Source organism: Rana temporaria, chromosome 2 (assembly GCF_905171775.1).
Source record: "Rana temporaria chromosome 2, aRanTem1.1, whole genome shotgun sequence".
NCBI classification, from domain to species: domain Eukaryota; kingdom Metazoa; phylum Chordata; class Amphibia; order Anura; family Ranidae; genus Rana; species Rana temporaria.
Genome location: NC_053490.1, coordinates 376,424,410 through 376,448,062, shown reverse-complemented (window position 1 = coordinate 376,448,062; position 23,653 = coordinate 376,424,410). Strand labels below are relative to the sequence as shown.

At 42.2% G+C, this 23,653-nt stretch overlaps 1 protein-coding gene across 3 annotated transcripts in view; it reads right to left on the bottom strand.

Moving 5' to 3' along the window:
- ACACA (acetyl-CoA carboxylase alpha) overlaps window positions 1–23,653 on the bottom strand; it is a 510,335-nt gene that overhangs the window by 50,208 nt on the left and 436,474 nt on the right. For all 3 annotated transcript variants that reach the window (XM_040337823.1, XM_040337822.1, XM_040337824.1), the window contains 4 exons: window positions 19,729–19,906; window positions 17,284–17,396; window positions 10,508–10,662; window positions 10,241–10,411 (listed from right to left, as the gene is read on the bottom strand). In XM_040337823.1, the coding sequence (XP_040193757.1) occupies window positions 10,241–10,411; window positions 10,508–10,662; window positions 17,284–17,396; window positions 19,729–19,906 (617 nt within the window). The remainder of the gene's footprint in view (window positions 1–10,240; window positions 10,412–10,507; window positions 10,663–17,283; window positions 17,397–19,728; window positions 19,907–23,653) is intronic.

Below are 23,653 nucleotides of genomic sequence, written 5' to 3'. Positions count from 1 at the left end.
CGGGGGCTGCCATGTTCATTTGAGTACGTTGTCTTTCACTGGCCAACTCTCCCTGGTGGCCATGGGATGAAACTGCAGCAGCAATTTCTGACTCCTTAGCACCCCCAGGAGGCACAACAAAAAACTCCTTGTTGCCAGGGGAGACGGCAAATATATTTTCACAGGAAACTGGCTCAGCCTCATTATCTCCAGGTGCACCCCAGAATCTAGGGCAAGACAATATTTCATGCCCCAGCTGGCCACATTCCAGGCATGGTACATTTTTACACATATCTTTAATGGGATGCCTCTTTACATCTCCACAGTAGCTCCTCCTTCCGGTTGACATTTGATCTCTCGTTGCCAAGGGAGATGGCACTCTTCCAGCTGTACTTTGCTGACTCTCCCAAACGCATCGACTTTGCGATCCTTGAAACATTGTTGCTTTCAACTTGCCACGATCCTTTGTCGGCAATTCGTTTCTCACGTGGTTTGCAGACTTGATATCTCCACCGTTGCTACGGGCAACCACATACCTCTCGAACTTTGTATGCGACTTTTGGACACTCCTGGCACTCAAATTAGGTTTTCCAAACATTGTCGCAGACCTTTGTTTGGCCATGTCACCTTGTCTTGGAGACTGAGACAAAGGGCACTTGGAGACAACATGCCCCCACTCACTGCACCGCAAACAGCGCTCTTGCTTCATAGCCTTAGCAGGGCTTCCCCAACTGCATCCTCTTTCCACCTTAGGACTTTGCACATTAACAGCTGGCCTGCTTGTACTAGCGTTACCAGGGGCAACCACATGCACTTCCCCTTTAACTGGCGTTAGTTTAGCAAAAAACAGTCTGCAGTACTCTCCGGCAGGCTCAAACCCCTGCATCATCTTTGCAGTCACTCCACCAAACTTTTGCACCGTCCAGCAAAAATGAAGCACTGTCACTTTAAAGCAAGTTGCTTTTCACTTCATGCAAGCTTTACTCAGCTGCACACAGATTGTGCTGTCTCAAGCACACAAACACAGTTCATATAACAGATGAACTTACTTTTGCAGAGATCTCCAGTTCTGCCAAGATTGTCCTTTCACAGGTACATAACCTGCAATGCCTTTTGCCTGGCTGCACTTCCACACACAGCCAACAGTTCCTGACGTGAACTCACTGTGGAGCAAGGACCCGGATGCCACCGTCTTGTGCCCGCATGAATCCACCACTTGTAAGGTTGGGGGTTATTAGCTCTCGTGGTATGGGCGTTTTTTCAGCGATTCACTGCAGCCAGGAACTATGGTTAAGGGCATGGTAGCCCATTTTTATTAAAAAGGCAAAAATAAGTCCAAACAAACGTTTTCCCACGCAGGGGTTCTTCTCCATCAAATATACAATAGAAAATGCTAGTCCACCTCTGGCTCTCTGTAGCAGTACCTCTGCTCTTTATCCTGGTTGCCCAGACCAGCGGACTCCTCAACATAGACCGCTTCCCTTCAGCTCTGCCTCTTGCAGTCACCGTTCTGGCTGTCTCCTACAGCCTCTCTGATTCCTGGAGACCTCCTGTCTCTTCCAGGAGCTGTCTCCAACTGGGAGCCATGAGATCTTCCCACACACTCATTATATAGGGCTGTGCTCACCTGAGCACACACCCTGCTGGTAATGAACATAGCCTGGATTACCAAAACCTGGAGAAAGCTGCAAAAGCAGTCTTCTCCAGTCCACAGCTATGTTCTGTAGTTTTTGCACATCTCAAGTGTGCATACCCTGGGTCCATTTTACCGTCACAGTAGCTCCTACTGTTACAATATATATATATATATATATATATATATATATATATATATATATATATATATATATATATATATATATACACACACACACACACACAGTCCTGATCAAAAGTTTAAGACCACTTGAAAAATGGCAAAATATTTTAGATTGTTAGATCCTAACAAGGTTCCAAGTAGAGCTTCAACATGCAACAAGAAGAAATGAGAGTGAGACAAGAACATTTTTGAGCATTCAATTTAATGAAAACAACGAATAAAGTGAAACAGGCTGTTTTTCAGCGGATCAAAAGTTTAGGACCACATGCCTTTAAAAGGCCAAATCTGTGCAAAGATGTGGATTCATTGTCATTGTCGGTCAGGTAGTCACACGTTGTGATGGCAAAGGCAACAAAACTCTCCCTTTTTGAACGTGGTCGGGTTGCTGAACTGCATAAGCAGGGTCTTTAATCAAGACACTGGACAATCCTCGACCCAAATTAAGGCCCTTACTGGTGCTGACTGCAGCCCCATAACCATCAGACGGCATCTGAGACTGAAGGGCTTCAAAAACAAAAAACGTCTTCAAAAACCTTGTCTCCTTGAACGCCACAGAACTGCTCGTTCGGACTTTGCAAGAGAGCACCAAACATGGAACATTCAAAGGTGGAAGAAAGTTTTTATTTTTACTTTTTTGCATTGGACTTGACATTTAAAGAGACATTGGATTTATGTCCTGGGTTAAAGCTGCGCAAATGTTGAAAGCTGAAGCAATGGAGGAGCCAATTAAACAGCTGACCCTGGCTAACATGCAAGCGCAGACTCGCCATGAGGAAGCTAATCGGCGCTTAGCAACCCATTTCAAAGACAATGCCTTGCTATTCAGCTTTCTGCAATTAATTATATCAACTTAGATACATAGCACTTTTATTAAGCGCTTAGCAACCCAGCTGGAGGCACAACAAACTTACCACAAAGAGGCGCTGGCTCTGTAGCAAGAAAATACTCGCCTGTTGGTGGTCCAGTTGGCAGCCGAGCAAGCGACCCAGCAAGGGGTTATGCAGACTCAGGTGACTGCTTTAAAGGAAGCAGTGCAGCAGCTGTCTCAGGTTCGGGAACAAGTGCCTGTTGCCCCTGGCAACCAGGTGACTGTGAGGGCAAGCCATTTTCTGCAGAAATTGTCCCAGAGCGATGATGTAGAGGCATTTCTTGCTACATTTGAGAGGACGGCAGAGAGAGAAGGGTGGCCTCAGGACCAGTGGGCTGGCCTCATTGCTCCTTTTCTCACCGGAGATCCTCAAAAAGCCTACTTCGACCTGCCACCAGATGATGCTAAAGATTATCAAAAGCTAAAGGCAGAAATTCTGGCTCGTCTGGGGGTGACTACGGCTGTTCGGGCCCAACGTGTACACCAATGGAAATATCGTCCAGATCGACCCCCCTGGTCTCAAATGCATGACGTGGTGCAACTAGTAAAACAATGGCTGCAGCCTGAGGTGTTGTTTGGCCCCCAAATCGTGGAGCGGGTCGTGCTGGACCGATACCTGAGGTCCCTGCCAAATGACCTTCAACGGTGGGTCAGCCATGGAGACCCCAAAACAGCAAACCTCCTTGTTGAGATGGTGGTGGAGGAGGACCTGCTCGGACCTACCAAGCGCATAGGGCCCAGTCTGCCACGGCCTGTTTGACCAACTGCTGCCCTTCGAAAGGATGTTCCAAGGAGCCCTGGAACAAACACCCCGGAAGGCCAAGAGTCACTCCCGGTACCTCCTCAGTGTTCTGTTCCTGTTCGGAGAGGAGGGGATGTACAATGTTGGCGATGTCATTCCTGGGGTCATACCTGGGCACACTGCCCACTGCAAGAGGAGCCCATGGAATGCGGGGTTCTTTGGAGGGGGTCTTTCTATGCCCATAAAGTATGCACCACACATCTCGACCTGGGTGAGGAAAAATTTGAGTATGAAGTCCAAGTGAACCACCTCCCTGCCCGGGCTTTGTTGGACTCTAGAAGCATGGTAACCCTTGTTCATCCTAGAGTAATTGGGAAGATCGGTCCGGTAAGCAAAACTTTACGGGGGGTGTGCATTCATGGGGACACTAGAGAGTACCCTCTCATCAGGGTGTCTATCTCCTCAGCATGTGGCACTGGTACTCAAGAGGTGGGGGTGGTAAAGAACTTGGTACATGATGTTATAATAGGACGAGACTGTCCATTGTTTACAAAACTGTGGGAACAAGGAGAACGGTTCAGAGACTGGGGAGAAACTAGCCCCCCTGTTCCTGCTGCTGAGAGGAATACCCTGAACTGCCAAATGTTCTTAATGTGGATCCAGATGAGGAAAATGCTAATGATTAGGTTAATGGTGATGAAAGTAGTGTTGATACTGTTGAAAATGTCAAGATATGTGGTCCACAGACCTACCAAAACACTAAGGGGGAGGAGCCTTCCCACTTCAGGTAATTCTGGGGGAAGAGGATGATGAAGTGGCCTCTAACCCTGCCCTGCCAGATTTGGGTGTTCCCCAGGGGACATTTGGTACTGCTCAGATGCAGGACCCCACTTTGGCCCGTGCACGGGAACAAGTTGTAGTAGTAAATGGGGTTCTCCAAGAGCCAGGTGCGAATGAGAGGTGGCCACACTTTGCAATATATAATGAATTGCTGTATCGGGTTACCAAAGAGAGAGAAAATGTGGTAGAACAATTGTTGGTACCCCAACAATATAGACGAAAGGTTCTGGACCATGACGATGTGTTAGGGGGACACCTGGGAGTTGAGAAGACAGAGGCACGGATCACCGACCAGTTTTACTGGCCAGGTCTGAAAGCAGAGGTAAAGAAATACTGTACCTTCTGTCCCACCTGTCAGTTGACTGCTCCGGTGACTCACTTTTGGAGCCCTTTGGTCCCTCTGCCCATAATTGAGGTACCGTTCGAGGGGATAGCCATGGATATAGTGGGTCCCTTGGTAAAGTCAGCTTGAGGTCACTCCTACATATTGGTGATTCTTGACTATGCCACCTGATATCCTGAGGCACTACCCCTGCGGAATACCTCCTCAAAGGCCATTGCCCGGGAATTATTCCAGTTGTTTACACGGACGGATTTCCCCAAGGAAATACTCACAGACCAGGGCACCCCGTTTATGTCGAGGGTTATGGCCGATGTGTGCAAGCTGTTGCGGATTAAACAGCTGCGCACATCCGTCTACCATCCCCAAACGGACGGGTTGGTGGAACGCTTTAATAAGACCCTTAAGTCTATGCTCAAGAAAGTGGTACAAAGGGATGGGAAAGATTGGGACTGCCTGTTACCAGCTCTCCTGTTTGCTATCCGGGAAGTGCCCCAGGCCTCCACAGGGTTTTCTCCCTTTGAGTTGGTATATGGGCGGAGACCTCGCAGACTACTTAACTTTATTAAAGAGGAATGGGAAAGTGAACCTGTTCAGCATAAGAGTGTCCTGGAATATGTCCTGGCATTTGCAAAAGGCCCAGGAGGCTCAACGATGGGTCTATAACATGGCTGCTAAAATAAGGCGCTTCCAAGTGGTGCTAATTCCCACTGTGGAAAGTAAATTCTTGGCCAGATGGCAAGGTCCCTTTGAAGTTGTGGAAAAAGTGGGAGAGGTAAATTCTAGGGTTCACCAGTCAGGCAAGAGGAAACCGTATCAGATACATCATGTCAACTTGTTAAAGCCCTGGACAGACAGGGAACCGGTGACCTCCCTGGCTAGTGCAAGACTTAACCGCAGGTTGGGGTGGAGAGTGTCCAAGTAGCAAGTACCCTATCTAAAATCCAAAGTCAGCAGGCTAAGGAGTTCTTGCAGAGAAATAAAGAAAAGTTTTCAGACTTGCCAGGGCTAACTAGTGTCATAGAGCATGATATTATCACAGAACCTGGAGTCAAAGTTTTTGTCCTGCCCTATCGCATCCCAGAGGCTCAAAGAAAGGCCGTTTCAGAGGAAGTGAAGAAGATGCTAGACCTGGGGATCATTGAAGAATCGCAGAGTGAGTGGTCGAGCCCGATTGTGTTGGTACCAAAGCCCAACAGGACTCTGTGATTCTGCAATGATTTCAGGAAACTTAATGAGGTGTACTTGGACGACATAGTCGTTTTTAGCAGAGATTGGGAATCACACTTGCCCAAAGTCCAGGCAGTACTGGACTCTCTTTGGAAGGAGGAGTTTACAGAAAACCCTGAAAAATGTGCTTTGGGAATGGAGGAGGTACAATATCTGGGCTATATCGTGGGTAGAGGGGTGGTGCAACCTCAGGACAGCAAGGTAGAGCCTATAAAGAATTGGCCCCGCCCCCTCACAAAAAAGCAGGTACGTGCATTCCTGGGCATGGTGGGATACTACAGTAGATTCGTACCCAACTTTGCCACATTGGCGGCTCCATTGACCGATCTGACTAAGGGTCAGAAATCGGTCATGGTGGAGTGGAATGCAGATGCTGAAAAGGCTTTTTTGGAGCTCAAGTCAGCACTGTGCCAACACCCTGTCCTGATAGCACCCAATTTTTCAAAAGAGTTCATTGCCCAAACTGATGCTTCCGATGTAGGATTGGGAGCTGTGTTGTCACAGGTTGTTCATGGTGAGGAGCACCCAGTAGTCTTCCTCAGTAGGAAGTTGACACCAGCGGAGAAAAACTATGCTATAATTAAAAGAGAGTGTCTGGCCATTAAGTGGGCTCTGGAGTCCCTCAGATATTACCTCTTGGGGAGGAAGTTTAGGCTGATTTCTGATCATGCCCCTTTAACATGGATGAGGCAAGGTAAAGGGACTAATGCCAGGATTACTCGTTGGTTCCTGCTCCAGGAATTTAAATTTGTAGTGGAGCATAGGCCCGGGAGACTGCATCAAAATGCAGATGCCCTCTCCCGAGTCCATTGTGTGAGCTCCACTGTTGCCTCCACCTCCTTGGTGTTGGGGCACAGGGGGGGGGATATGTACAGGACGCCATGGCTGGGTCCTGGAAGGATGCTATATTTCCCCTGTTTGGACTGTGGTCCCTTTAAGGCAACAGGAAGGGTTAACGCACCTGTCCAAGGAAGTGGCTTAAAGCAAGACAGGAAGTTGTAGGTGGGTGTGAAGGAGTATAGTGGAGACTGTGCATGGTGAATGGTGGACAAGGAAAAGCTGTGAAAGCTGTGGAAAGCTGTGAAAGCACTTGGCAGTGTCCTGCCTGGAAGCCTGCTAGCTGGGGAACTCACCTGCAAGGACTGTTTAACTGTGATAGCAGTTCTGAGCTCTACAAGTCGGTGAGACTGTTATTTCTTTTATTTTTGATGCTGTGAAGCTATTTGTTTTGATTTAAAAGCCTGTGTCCTGTGATCTAGCTGGTTTCCTGAACTTTACAATATATATTAGGGCTGTGCAAATTAACTTTTAATTAATCGATTAATCTTTAATTTTTTTGATCGATCAAAATCTTTTTCGATTTAAAATTCTTTTGATTGGTACTCACCTCTCCGCCGGCTTCTGGGCCTTCAGGGAGTTCCGTCGGAGATCCAGTAACGTCACGGACACCGGTGGGGCTTGCCGTGTCCATTTGAAGGGCTCCTTTGCTGTGCCTTCATATCTGCATGTCTGACCTTACTATCTGCCACATGCAAGGGCTGTTACACTTCCCTCTATCACTTCCCTCTATCAACCTGGGATTCTACAACCATCCACTGGGAGTTCTGATAGTTCCCTTTATGGGACATCTACATGCCGACAGACTGATGTTAACCTCTCCTCATCTGGTTTCAGCAGTGGTATCGTTGTACACATTTTTATACCAGTATCATACTTAGCTACATGTTTTTAGGACTGCTTTTGGTACCGTTTGGTATTACTCGCACCATGTTTACAGTTTTATGATTTTATTTCCAGTGCAATATTTATTTGGTTACCTACTTGAAGACTATAAAAGTTGTAAAGCTATTCCCATAGAGCGCTGCCTTTGTGTGTTTTTTGTATCCTTCTATCCATTTTTCCAGTGGTTGGTAGCTGCACTGGGAATCAGTCTGCAAGGTGATCAGCTAAAAGTAGTTGGATCTGTATGTGCGTTATAATTAATCGAAATTAGTCGATTAATCGATTAAAAAAAAAAACGATTAATCTAACAGAACATTTTTTGATCAGTAACAGCCCTAATTTATATATATATACACACACACACACACACACACACACACACACACACACACACACACAAACACCATTGTCGGGCGTTATTTCAAATATTCATTAAAAGTAAATGAAACTATTTAATTAATGATAAAGAGGCCAGGGGGTGAGTTTTTTAGATGCAAATAATGCTTTAGTCATATTGTCCTGAAAGGCCTATTTACCCAGATCCAGGTCAACATTCAGTATCAATGATGAAAGATTTTTTTTTTTGTGTAGAAACAGCATGTTATTGAAGATTTAGATTTATTGTAAATTATTCATGTAAAGTTAAAAATATGCATTATCACTGAATGTCATGAAAATAGATAAATGGGTAAATACTTCAATACCAAAAAAACGGGAATCTCCCCTTATCTGTGTGGTAACAGAGCATGCAATAATGCAAAAATATAAATCTTATGTTAAAGTAGTTAGAATGAGCAGATTGTAAAAAAACAAAGAGAAATATTTGGAAAAATATGCTTGCTGCAAAAATTCTGCACAAAACAAGATTTAACTAGGAATCCCAAAGCTTTTAGTTTGGGTGAATATTTAATACTGTTATTAATCATTTTTAATCCGTTTGCTTTTAATTAAGAAACAGCATGATGCTTTCCTATCAACATATGCCAGGGAGCAGATTAATTGTAGCTTAAGATAACTTGCCTTGATTGGTGTAATGTATTAGCTTACAAGGCACAAGCTCCTAAACACATGCAAGCATTGCCTATAAATGCTCATGTATTCCCTCTCAGCCATGTCTGCCACCCCCCCCCCCCCCCACACCTCCTCTTTTCAGCCACATCTATCATTGATAGATGCAAAAGCCTAGCAGCTAGTTTGAGATTGACCATTGTGGCTTTCATTTAACAGGAAGATTTTCTTTACATTTGAGGAGCAAGGTGTATGAGCAGGAATAAATGGGGGTTGTACACATACAATACCTAGTCACATAAGGTGATTTATTAAAGAAAAAATGCAGATCCTCAAAGTAAAGGCGCTAACAGACATGCCATTTATTGTGGCAGAATAACATTCCTTTCATTTTAATTGAATGTGAAGATATTTATGACACATACAAGGTGTAAACAAATCTCACTGCTAATTAGAATTAAATTATATAATCTGAGATGTCAATTGACCAAAATGCTGGACATAAGTCTTCTATATGCCAAACACACAAAAGTTGGGTTTGACACTGAACAACTAGATCTTTTACAATAAGGTAAAGGTGTATATGCCAATGTTTAAAAGCTACATTGATGTCCTCTGTCATATTGGAACCATGCATAATGACAGGCTCTATAGGACTGCCAAGTGCAGATAGGAGAAAAATAGGAGACCTAGTATCATTTGAGAAGTGCAGGAAAGTCGCGATGCATCACTTTACACCCAAATAAAAAATACGATTTTGGCAAATGGTATTTTTGTATAATTATATTGATTATTTAAATAAACAATTTCTATGCTCGTAAAAAAAAAACACCCATATAAAATATCTTTAGCAACTGGAGACTATGGAGCAGTTTAGATAGGTGAGTTTTAAGGAGAAAAAAAAGTCTCAACCATGACTATCCTGACAGGAGGACAAAGCTGTTGATTCATCGTGGATGACACTGCTGAATTTGCTTTTATAAATCACCGTTGCTTCAAAAATAGACCAGGGCACTTTGTTACTTTGGCCCGGTCAACTCTGTACCATAAGCCTGAAGTAGCCAGTTTTACGGTCTGCTAGAGCTCCGGTTCTCTGTTCAGAGAAACTGACAGTAGTCCTTCACCAGAAAATGCACAACTGGTCTAAGCAACGGTTTTCCATTGTTCATATTTTGCTTCACTATTTCTTTTCTGAGGTGTTATTTGCCTAAGGTGGGGTACTACACATTACCCAAATATACTCTGAAACCTCCCTCGATTTCCTACAGATCCCCAGGATCTACATAAATTATTGGGAAATCTGCACATATTGCAGAAACGTACTAAATGGTTTTCTTTTATTTTCTTCTCAATTTTGTCCTGATATACAGATTAAGTTATGCAATTTCTTACCAGGGACATTTGTTGTATGGTTTATTTGTATGTTTTTTTTTTCTGGAAGCTCCAACTTTACTTTACAGCCCAAAAAAACATACTGGTAAATGAATGGGCTTCCACCCAATATGGCCAGATAAAACTAAGTTAGGGTTGCTGGACTTTTTCATTTAGGGGAATGTACTGAAATACCGTGGAAGATATCAGGGCCCTTCATAAATAACGTATGAATATCCCTTAAAACATTTCTGCAAATGCAAGATCAGCTAGTAAATTCCCTATTCAGAAAGATATGTCAGTTCAGTATGTTGGCATTACCTTGACAGTTCCCTCCACTTCTACGAACCATCGTCTAAGCATAGCCTGGAGTTGGCCATCAGTTAGTTCAGGATTTGCTGCATGGATTTTCTTTTTTGCTACATCTTCTAAAAGGAGCCTTCTGAGCCTCCAGTAGAAAAATGTCCTTGACGTCTTCCACTCCAGAACATCCTGCATTTAGAAAATTATAAATCATTGTTAAGTAATTCAACAATGAAGACTAATGTTATGGCTATAATATCCAATATAATTACACTTGATGCTTACCGTGATAACCCCCTTTTCCTGCATTCTGCCTGGTGTATCATGTAGGTCTGCAAACTGCACTGCAACTTGATGGTATATAGGAATCAGAAATTCTTCTCTCTCTTTAAGTTTGTTCTCCAACTCCTTGCAATCAGCAGGACTCAGTTCTGGAGTTCCTAAAATGTAAAATTTTAACACATGAAAGCTGAAAGAACATAGAAAAGCAAGCAGAAAACAATTAGCAGGATATATGCAAAAAAGAAAAATTAATCACTGGGGAAGTGATGGTAGACATGCTATTTCCTTGGTAGACATACATTACTAGGCCATTACCACTAGACCATGGTAGTCTAAATGTACAGTACAACATTACAAGTTGTGATGCAAGCCAAAGTATCCATACAAGTTTGTAATAATAATAATAAAAAAATCATCTCCCTCAAAGCCACTAGGCCAGTAGCACAAAAAATTATTAATTAGGTGGAAAGGTCACTCAAGGTGGCCAGGCACTGATTATTTCTAACAATAAAGTTTCCCTCACAAATGAGCCACCATAGTTTAAGAATGTTGCCTAGTGTGGCTTCTGCATCCATCCAATTAGTGTCACTTGTCAAGCATACAGGGAGGTGATGAAGAGACAGTGATCGCACAGCACTTCGCACAGTTCCACAATGGGCAATCTCAAGGTTTTAAGATTAAAGGGTTTTATGCCTTAAAGCTGTCCAGCAGGAAGGGAGATTATAACACAATACTCCTCCAAAGGGAAAAGGAGTGGATTTTCCAGCCGGGAACGTTAACCCCTAAAGGATTAAACATAGAATTACATCTACAGGTTTTTCTGTCCTCATGATATCTATGGGTACCTGTGGTACTTTTGGTACACCTGAAATTAGTCCCCTTCTGACCAATCCACGACTGCTTTTGATTTTTTGTGTTCCTGCTGTCTTACTGCCATAATTTTGGGCAAAAAAACATGTTTTTGATCTGAGTTATAGAGAGTTCTTTATCCATTTGGCTCTGTTAAAATATACTTGTGACATTTAAATCTGTTGCGTTTTTACTAAGATGCAATTTATTTCATTTACTGACCCACTAAAGGGTTATGAGCTAGGAGTGTCTTGGTCTTGATGATGTCACAGGATATCCTGAATACAGGGACCCCAAGACCAAGCTATGCTGTGTCATTCTACGTGTAAGAGTGAAACCCCCACACACACACACCCACGGTCTCATTTGCACCATGAGGATGACCATCCCTTGCTAACTAATAGTCCATCCATTTTTCGGTTCTGCACTGAGACAACCATTCCAACCATCAGAGCAGCGTCATGCCAGCCATTGAGTGACACCTATTGAGCACCAGCGTACCCTGACCAACAGAGAAATCTGTCGGAAGTACACTTTTAAAGTGAACCCTGACAAGCCCTTGACCATGGCATCCAGCTATACTGGTGACCATGAGTACCCTCTGTGGGGACAGACTATTTGACTTGAGTGTCTCCCATGGGGATTTGCTGCACATGGCTAGTTGTCACAATCATTAACCGGACTGTGTCTGTAACCTATATGGTAGTTGATACGAGCGTGTCATATTTAAGCTGGCTCCGCACAATTTTTTATGCATGCTCAGACATCATTCAGGCTGTAGTTCATTTCCACTACTAGACTACATATAGACTTCATGCTGCCATTTCTGCTGGTCACCACCAGCCTGCTGCTCTGACTGATACTATTGTCTCCACTCCGTGCACTTGGTGATTCCATATATTAGACCATTTGAACTGTCATTATTGGGTAACTAAACAAGCAATTACAGAGTATTTTCCCAGGAACTCACTTCTGACCCTTAGCATTAATCATTACATGGTAATACAGCTTGTCTGTTAACTCATTGGTCAGTGTGGGTGTGGATGAGACTCCAGGGGTGTTTTAATGACAACGTTGTCAGTTTTAATTCTTGTTGTGTCACTAACCTGTATGCACATGATTTTCGTATACTGATTGTTAATAAAGATATTTGAGGAGAGACTCCGGTTTGTCCCCTGCATAGAACAATAGTGGGGTTTCCCCAACTCCTTTTACTGTCTATTATCTCATTTGTTCTAGAGGGCACCACCTATACATTTAAAGGTGTGCCAATACTCCTCTATGACTGGCCCTATATATACCAGACCTGCCTGATACAACTATATTTGTTACTGTTCTGTTTAGCCAAAAAAGGTACTATCCAAGCCAAGTGTTAATATTTCACAACAAAGATTGAAACCAGACACAGTGAAGAGAGTGCAGGGAATTTGTCAATCTGTTAGTTGACTGTGAGTTGGTCCCATCCTTTTTTCTGCTATGGAGCAGCATCGTGGATAGTATCATGAGGAGTTCTGGAATAGAAGCAATCATGTAAGGAGAGCATATATCTCCCTGACTTTTGTGCTTAGGGAGATATCTGTCAATCAATAGACAGCCAGGGGCCAGGAGAACATAGAATACCTTCTCCCAGTGATTGTTTCAATGACTGTAAAAAAGGATGGGTTTTGTACTGTCTGCATTAAAGGCCTGTGCTTTCTTTTATAAGACTGTGGCCTTTGTTACAGAGAATAAAGCATGATCATATAAAATAATACTCATGAAAGATAAGTGGCAGTCCTGATTTGATGTTCTATAAAAAGAAGTGTAAGGCAGACAAATCTTAGATTTCTTTATTCTTTCTTATTCTCATATGTTCAGCCAAAAAGTTAAAAATGACTGCACTACTGTTCTATAAAAATGCATTCGAAACATACGAGCAAAACATTCACTTTGTCATTTCTATTCCAGTCCACCTTAGTAGCTAAAATGTGAGAAATTCCATTCCTAAAATATATTCACTTCTGTCAAGCAGTAATTCTATACTGCAGAATAGTAACTCAGTAATATTGTATTGTAACATACCATAACAGAATGTACCATGCACATGCTCGAAATTGCACATTTCTAAGAATTTCACCACTTATATTGCACATTTGCAATTTATGACTTTGTACTTTTGTACAAATCTGCATCGTGTTTAAAATGCAATAAAAACTTATCGATACAGAAAAAGTCTGTAAATATTTTTTTTTGTCTTTTCCTACCCCTACCCTGCAACACATAAAATACCTAGCAGATAAACAATAAATATAAGAGATATAAAGCCTCACACGGTGACTTTCATAAAGATAATCTGCTAGGGTAATAGAGTCTGAGGGGTTAAAGGAGGCAGTGAACCCCTGGCTAATGACAGAAATTCAGCAGGCAGCTTATGATAAATGGAGCTCTCCCCATTTCTGCTGAAGTCAGCATGAACCACGACCCCACGGCTTGTTTGTGGCAAATGGAGTGCGTGAAATATCAAAGGGCAGCGATCCAGAAGAAGTCCAACTTTGACAAATTTTAAATTGGCCAGAAAGAAAAATCTGAAAAAAAAAAGGCATTACCCTGTATTCTACAATTGTACCTTCATTCAACTGTACTGAATAAGTAGCCGAACAATGTAGGATAACAGATGAATTGGTAAGCATTTCTGATCACCTATAGAAGAGGTCTATCTCTGGCATACGTTAAATCTTTTCTTCCATCATACAAATACAGATGACTTCACCCTAAATCTCTGACCATTTTTTGACATCTTCAAACTTAAATATATTAATAGATACAACAAGGAGGTAAACTGCAAAAATATAAGTAGGCAGTGAGAAAACATACTATAGGTAATCTAAAGTTCAAGGAAAGTAAAGATGTTTTTCAAAATCTAGAGCATGAAAAAAAATATATATAGACATTTGATATTAACATTCAACACTGGTGCCTGAAAAACAGTAATACCAATATCTGTTGCCTGGAACAAAAGTGACAAGAAGTATACAATTTTATGTTGGGAATATTAACATTAATATTAATATTAATTAATGTCCGCACATATGTCAGGCATGTTCTACAACCTTTTAAAAGTTTAATTAGATTTAAAGAATTGACTTCCAATTATCAGAAAATATTCTTTTAAACACAAATCCAGGGTTGTATACAACCAAAAGGCCAGATTCGTGCTCTGGGGAAAGAGGGGGTTAGCTTTCTTAGTCTTATGAAAGTGTAATGCCCTGTACACACGATAGGTTAGTCTGATGAAAACGGTCTGATGGATTTTTCATCAGTTATCCGATGAAGCTGACTGATGATCAGTCGTGCCTACACACCATCAGTTAAAAAAACAATCGTGTTAGAACGCGGTGACGTAAAACACAACGACGTGCTGAAAAAAATGAAGTTCAATGCTTCCAAGCATGCGTCGACTTGATTCTGAGCATGCGTGGATTTTTAACCGATGGACGTACCCACAGACGATCGTTTTATTCTATAGGTTTTTTATCCATCAGATAATTTTAAAACAAGTTCCTATTTTTTTAACCTATGGATAAATAACCAATGGGGCCCACACACAATCGGTTTGGTCTGATGAAAACGGTCCATCAGACCGTTTTCATCAGACTAACCTATCGTGTGTACGCAGCATTAAACAGAAATTATGGAAGATGACAATTATTTTTAGGGAATTTGTCAACTAGATAACATTCCTGTAGTAGCTGCAAAATGTGCTTGATGGCTGTGGATGTGAATCCTCTTGCAGTCTGATGAACACTCTGCTGTAGGGTATCTTTTTCCCTTTCTTTCTTTGTCCACCCATTTCTTCTTAAATTCTTTCTGTTTTTTCCTGTCTTTATTTGCTTTAACCAACTAATCCTCTGCTGTTCAGCTACCTCTGTCCTTGAGTGAACTCAATACCATACCAATGTTGGTGTACATCATATTGGCCAGTGCACCTGTAATCCAAATGTTCCTTCTCTTGATGGACTTGACAAAGACTCGTATGGTTGAAATGCGTTATCCTTTGAGCCTCGGCTGTAGAGATTTTATCTTTTGGTATAGTGCTGCTTTAAGTTGGGACTGTGTTCACTAAGTGAAAGAGTACATGGATTGTACTCCCTGGAATGATTCTGGGAAAAAGCATTAGATGGATGAGCTTGTTCTTGTTGCCAATATGTTCCTCTTTTCGATTAGTCTCAGTCTACAAGTAGATGGGCTTTTTATAAAAGACTAATGTAAGTATCAGACACACACAGTATAGCAGCTTCAGGAACAGACAAGTAGTTCCTGGTCCAGCAGCACCCTCAGTATAAAGGACCCAGGGATCGGCTGACTGGAGGTAAATAAACAGGACTGCATGGGAGGGTGAGGTGGGACCTTTTGTTGAAATGCACAAAAAAGTAATGCTGCGTACACACAATCGTAATTTCTGACAAGAAAAGTTCGATGTGAGCTTTCGGTCGGAAATTCCGACCGTGTGTAGGCCCCATCTGACTTTTTCTGTCGGAATTTCCGATGGCAAAAATTTTAGAGCTGGTTCTCAAATTTTTCGACGGGAAAAGTTCTTGTCTGTATGCAATTCCGGCGTGCAAAAAAACACGCATGCTCGGAAGCATTGAACTTTTTGGCTCGTCTTGGCTCGTCGTAGTGTTGTACGTCACGCGTTCTTGATGGTCGTAATTTTGTGTGACCGTGTGTATGCAACACAAGTTTGAGCCAACATTCCGTCGGGAATTTCCGATCGGTGTGTACGCGGCATAAGTCTTTTTTGAAGTGAACCTTTTTTTTTATTATTAATAGAACTATGGGCCAGATTCTCGTACAATTGCGGCGGCGCAACCTAACCCGTTTACGTTACACCGCCGCAAGTTTTTAGTGTAAGTGCCTGATCAACAAAGCACTTACCTTTAAACTTGCGGTGTATTGTAAACACGTCCGGCGCAAGCCCGCCCAATTCAAATGGGGCGTGTACCATTTAAATTAGGCACGCTCCCGCGCCGGACGTTCTGCGCATGCTCCGTTCGCAATTTTCCCGACGTGCTTTGCGCGAAATTACGGCGGCGCAACGTGTTTGTGAATCGTGAGGTGCGTAACGTACTTACGTCGAAAAAAAAAAAATTCAAAATTGACGCGGGAACGACGGCCATACTTTAATATGGTGGAGTAATTTTACACCTAACTTTGCGACGGGAAAAAAAGACTTGCGCCGACGTAACGAACGCGAAAACCTTTGTGGATCGCCGTAACTGCTAATTTGCATACCCGACGCTGGAAAACGACGCAAACTCCACCTAGCGGCGGCCGAGGTACTGCATCCTAAGATCCGACGGTGTAAGTCAATTACACCTGTCGGATCTTAGGGCTATCTATGCGGAACTGATTCTATGAATCAGCCGCATAGATACGACAAGAGATACGACGGTGTATCAGGAGATACGCTGTCGTATCTATTCTATGAATCTGGCCCTCTATGCTTAAGTACATAATCCACTCCAACAGCTCTTTCAAGTGCACTACTTCTTTTCTTTAATATGTTCTGAATAATTAGCGCTGTTATAGATCAACACATTTTAAACTTTTTGTCAAAGTAAACAGCCAAGCACAAATATCCATCTCTATCTGTTCCCCTCTGGATAATGACCATTGTCTCTTACCCTGCCGAGCAGCGATTGCTAACAGTCACAGGGGAAAAGGTGCTGTGAAAATAGAGATTGACAACCGACCATCACACTCCCTATGCTGTGCAATATGCAATACAGCAATGCCCAATGAGTAGAGGGGTAACTGAGTTTCCAGGGATAGACATAAGCAGAGTTTACCAATCTGTGGTCGATAGTTTATATTTGGCATCATGTTCAGTAAACATTAGTAAAGGAAAGGGTTGCTTTAATTGCCCTAATTTTAAAATATATAACACCTACCTAATCTCTCTGCCAGCTGAATGTAAATTGGATCGACTCTCCGCATTGTCTTTACCAAATCCTTTCTTCTAAATTTTATTTCAACAGTTCCTTCAGGTTCCAGGACACCACCTCTGCAAACACATCCAAAGTTAAAAGAATATTTCACAAATATTTATAAGTTTCAGCAAGCATGTTTTCATGATTTGCAGCAGCAAATTTTCTTTACAACTAACTTTGTGATATATGTATCTGCATGTGATGCCGATAGCTTGGGGGTTACAAGGAACAGGGTAACTGCTTCTTGTACCGTCTAGTTTTACCCACATTTCTTCAGGACTCAGCTTCAGCCAAAGCTACTTCTGTATTTTGGTTAAAATGGAAAAGAACCACGGTCAGGTTTTTTTTTACCGCCCATGTCCCAGCTGGAGAGATTTTACCTCACTTCCAGCCTTGGTGACCACACAGGAAGTGAGGAGATCTTCCTAACACAGACAAACAGCAATAAATAACCTGAGAGAGGTTATCATCCTTGGTCATTCTACGCTTAAGACTCCTTCAAACAAATAGTCTGCGGTAACGCACAAGTTACCACAACACATGTTTACCTCAACACAGTAATGAAACATACATAAAAGTGACACAGGGCAACATATGGTTGCCAATAATTTACGTTTGTCTGATGTAGTCCTTCCATGGGTGTTGCTAGCACCAGGCACCTACTTCACATCTACTGGTGAGTGCCTTGAGTCCAACTTTTTTTGTATATGAATTATGCAGTTGGCCCGCCAACCTATAGCATATAACAAAGGAGGGCACCTATGTTGGCTCTGTGCTACAGGTCTGACATGCAATGAGTGGTCAGTAAGGATGAGCTCCGGCATGTTCGCACAGCCCACGTGCAGAGCCCGCCAGGAAGTCGGCACTGCGCTGCGCTAATCACAGGCAGTGAGACATTTCCCGATCTCTGCAGCCGTGCATCAGGACAATGTCTCACTGCCTGTGATTAGCGCAGCGCCGACTTCCTGGCATGTTCTGCACGTGGGCTGTGCGAACACGTCGGAGCTCATCATTAGTGGTCAGGAACTGAAGCCTGCACAATTCATACATATAAAAAAAAAATGCAGGCAGTAACAGCATCAGGGCCCAAGACAAAACACTTGTGCGGAAAGTTGCTTTGTCATAGGGGGTGGAAGGCACGATTACTTACTCATCATCCCTGCACTCAGTACATTATGCTAGCCTGACCCCTGTGCTCTGTGCGTTATGCATTCCTGACCCCCTGCACTATAGAGTTAGAGTTATGCACTCTTGATTGAGAGCAGGTGGAACTCCAAACTGATGCCACATGAGTCAGTCACAGCAACTGTCTTTCAGATCAGCTTTTCTACACTTTGCTGAGCCATATTGATTTTTCGGGATTTTGTGGGTGTGGTTAAAAGTGAACAAGGTGAGCAAGATTTTTATACATTTCATTTTGAAAATCAGGTAAAAATATTGTAACACAAACACAAGCTCTAAGACCTGGTTCACACTGGGGCGACACGACAGGCGGCTCAGCCGCCTGACGTGTCGCGTCCCATTCAATGCAATGGAACCGTTCTAATAGGAGCGACGCAAGTCGCTCAGACTTAGAAAAATTTTCCTGTACGACTTCGGGGGCGGCTCGGGGCAACCTGCATTGACTTCTATACAGAAGTCGTTTTGCAAATCGCCTCTGAAGTTGTCCTCAGGACGACTTGCAGAGTCGCCCCCAAAGTCGTGCCGCTGCTGTGTGAACCGACTCTTACAATTAGAAATCTGTATACCTCATGATAAGACACAAACGTTTATAAAATATGATGGATACTCATTATTATGTGGCATGCATGTATGCATGTATATGTAAAACCATCACCATCCTTTAAGGCAAACTGTTCATTCTGTATTATAGTGGCTTATTTACAAAACTCAAAAATGCAATTTTTTTTCTCTTTTACAGGAAATATATCTTCTGAAAGTCTTGCTTATTTATACACCTGAGCAATTTCTTTGCCCATTTTGGCCATATTTTGACTAAAGAGAAATTAAGTGAATTTATTCTGCAGGTAACTTTTCCAAAAGACTGTCTACTGCCATTTCCATGATAATTGATGCCACCTGAAACCAGAGGTAATAAATTATTTTCAACAGACAGAAGCTAAAGATAGACCATTTAAAATTGAGTATATTTCTTTCGATTTTTTTTTCCCCCCAATATTGATTTTTTTGACAATCTGTCTATATTTTACATTCTTTCCATTCCACATTACAAATTTGAATTTCAAACTTTTAGAGAATGGGAAAAAATAAATAAAAACAGGGCAAAAGTGTGGCAAACTGAAAAGCAATTATTTTATAAATGGACTGGTAAATTTTATCTTACAATTTTAATATCTATATTACCAAACATTTTCAAGGTGATATAAAATGTTATAGATAGGTTACCTGCTCTCTTTGTCAGCATACATCTCCATGTGCCTTGGATTGATAGTAGAATCTATCACTACCCATGATCCACCTCTCAGTTCAGCTTGAGGAGGAATGTATACCAACACAGGCTGGCGGTACTCACGCAAGCCATCCACAATGTAGGCTCCAAACTTGAGTACTTGATCATACATGTCTAAAGATAAAAGAAAGTCACACATGTTTTATTATTACTCATGCAGAAGCCTTATGGGTGTAAAGAATTGGGTATATGGAATTGCTTGATATTATTTTTTATTTATTTATTTTTATGGTTGAACTGGATGGACTTGTGTCTTTTTTCAATCTAATTAAGTAACTTATACCTGTTGAATCGTTTTTGGATTTTTTTCATAGCCCTTTCTGTAAACTCCCAAGAATGATGGTCTGTAAATTAAAAATAAAAGTAGAAAACCCTAAACTAAAGTACCGTATCGGCATATAACACGCACAGGCGTATAACACGCACCTTTATTTTAGGAGGGAAGTTTCAAGGAAAAAAAAATGAAATTTTAAATAAAAAACTTTGAAGTAAAATAAGGGTCAGTGCCCATCAATGCAGCTTGATCAACGCCCATCTGTAGCCTCACAATTGCCCATCAATGCAGCTTGATCAATGCCCATCTGCAGCCTCCCCATTGCCATTAATGCAGCCTGATCAATGCCCATCTCAGCAAGGGGGGGGGCGGGATGAGCGACGTCAGATTACATACAGCGAGAAATCTCCTGTTTACTCGGCGGCCTCTTTAATTCAAAGTCCCGCCTCCTGGACCGGCTTCTATGATAGACAGAACACTGGTCCAATGCCGGCCCAGGAGACAGGACTTCCCATTACAGCGGCCGCTGAATAAACAGGAGATTCTCGCTGTATGTAATCTGACGGCGGCCTTCCCACCCCACTCCCCGTTCTCTCCGAGGCTGCTCAAATTGCAGTATCAGCGTATAACACGCACACACTATTTGCAACCGATTTGCAGGGTGAAAAAGTGAGTGTTATACACCAATTAATACAGTAATTATTAAACTATAAGAACAGCTACTTCCCTAGGTTCAACAAGGAGCGTATTGACTAAATGGTCAGTTTACAGTCTACTATAACCCCAAAATCCATCATGTGATATGGAGGTTTCTACGTGTACTTTAGTCATCAACGGCCATTGCAAGCTGCGATCCAACAGTGGGCACAGGTGGATTCAGTGGGTGCAGATCAATACTTGAGCTGGGCACTGGTTTTAAATCTTTCAGTCCTGATACTATTGGATCTCACATTTTAGGACAAAGATACATCAAGCAAACCAAACCTAATATTAAATAAGCTTACTGATCATTCAGTCATGAGTGGCTGAGTGGGGGGTCTTCTTTAAGAAATACTCTAATGAATTTTTGGAAACCCTAAGTGAGGTTTTATCTGCTCTATACAGTTAACATTGCTACGCTAGCACAGTATGATCGGCAGTACTGTACTCATATGGAATTCTAAAGAGCTGCTGCCTATGGGTTAATTTCACATGAATTTACATCCTTTCAGACAAGTCATGCAGAGTCTGGGGCCCCACTGCTAATTTCTAGTAAATTTCACGCTTGACGTCTTACTGTTGTGGGTCATTGGCACTTCGTCTAAATAAACTGCTTCCAAATGGTCCTTTCATCTAAATATTCACTTGATTTTTATAATTTAATTTTACATTATATGGAATAGACTTCTGGCCGAAGACAAGTCATTGGAGAAACTCTCTGAACACAATCTAGATATGTTTTTTTGTTCCTTGCCTGAATTAGACCTCCCAGGCCGAGTAGTAAAGAGGTTTTTTTTTTCCTCCCTCTGCTAATGTCAATTTTCAGCATAGCCAGAGCTTTCTTTAATCTTTTCCTACTCATTACACACAATTTTGGAGTAATTTTACCCACAGTGCAATTGGCTTCTCGTGGTGTGTTTGTGTGCTCTGAGAGCTGGTGTAATTGTTTATTTTGCCTTCCTGCATAATACCCTTCCAGCACAGAAACCAAAAATGCTCAGCGACACCCAAAGGGCTTCCAAGACTGACAACTCACACTTAAACATGCTTCTGTACACAGGATAATGGCAGTAGAGCCATGTCCTGAAATCTAATGTGAATTTCTCCTCAAACCTTTCATGTTTTTTTTTTTTTTTTCCTAAAGAGAGGAAAAACAAACAAGAACAATTGTATGTAAGTGATATTACAAGAGAACAACTGAATTTTGGATTCTGACCAGGGGATTCAGTGTATAATTAATTTGATGAAGTTGGTCAAGACAGCTTTAAACAGTTTTTTTTTTTTTACAAAGTATTGCAAGAATATATTTATATAACTACAGTAAGCTAAAAATCCTGCAGATATTAACAGTCATGCCGCGTACACACGATCATTTTTTGGCATGAAAAAAAACGTTGTTTTTAAAAAATGTCATTTAAAATGATCGTGTGTGGGCTTCACATCACTTTTCGAGTTCTGAAAAACGACATAAAAAAAAAAATTCGAACATGCTGCATTTTTTAACAACGTTTTAAACTATGTCGTTTTTCGGGGTTGTAAAAAATGATCGTGTGTGGGCTAAAACGATGTTAAAAACCCATGCATGCTCAGAAGCAAGTTATGAGACAGGAGCGATCGTTCTGGTAAAACTATCGTTCATAATGGAGTAAGCACATTCATCATGCTGTAACAGACAGAAAAGCGCGAACCGTCTTTTACCAACACGGAATCAGCTAAAGCAGCCCCAAGGGTGGCGTCATCCGCATGGAACTTCCCCTTTATAGTGCTGCCGTACGTGTTGTACGTCACTGCGCTTTGCTAGAGCATTTTTAAAAAAACGATGGTGTGTGGGCAACGTCGTTTTAATGATGAAGTTGGAAAAACGTCATTTTTTATACATGCTGAAAAACGTAGTTTTTTTTTTTCATGCCGAAAAATGATCGTGTGTACGCGGCATCAGTTAAAGAAAATGACTTGGACTAACCATACTGCTCTCAGTACTTCTGTCCTGATAAAGAAATGTGCACACTGGGGTTGGGAATAAAAGAAACACAGACAGCCTATGCCATGAGACTTTCTAAAAACACAGATGGAATCGGTTTTACCTGCCAAACGATTTGTATTTTTGTCCATACAGTCCTGTGATTTTCACAGTTTTGCCACACAAAACAGAGGCTGATACAGATTTTTCCCTTTTACTTACAGGCCTCCTACCAAACACAACTCTATGGCTTAACAGTAAAAGAAAAGCTACCACACCGATAAGCTTATCTCTGTCACTCTGCTCTCACCTCTTATCAGCATGCTTCTTAAACTGCAGCACACCTAACTGACACCTTGTGCTGCCTCTCCCTCCTCCTGTATAGGCTCTGTTCTAGAGAATGCAGGAGGATGATACCAAGTCAAATTTAGATATCTAACACTGTGTGCATTTGGAAAACACATTCGATGATGTAGTATTTATAGAGCCACGTTAACTCGTTCCTGACTGGCTCACACAATACAGCGGCAGAATGGCTCTCCTGGATGAAACGGTTTTGCCCAGGAGAGCCACCAGAGGCCGTGCAAGACCCCCTGGCTGCACAACAGGGAACCGATGCGCCTGGCTGGCGTGATCGCATGCACGAGTGCCAGCACAGGGGCACGTGCCTCCAGCGGTGCTCGCACGCCATCTGGTGGCTCTCCTGGGCAAAGCCGTATTTGTAAACACATAAATCCCTGTGCTGTCAGAGGAGAGGAGACAGATCGTGTGGAGAAACAGCGATCTGTCATCTATCCTAGTTACTCCCCTCCCCACACAGCTAGAACACAGTGAGGGGACACACACTTAACCCCTTGTGTTAACCCCTTCCCTGCCAGTGACATTTATACAGTTATCAGTGCATTTTTATAACACTGATTGCTCTATA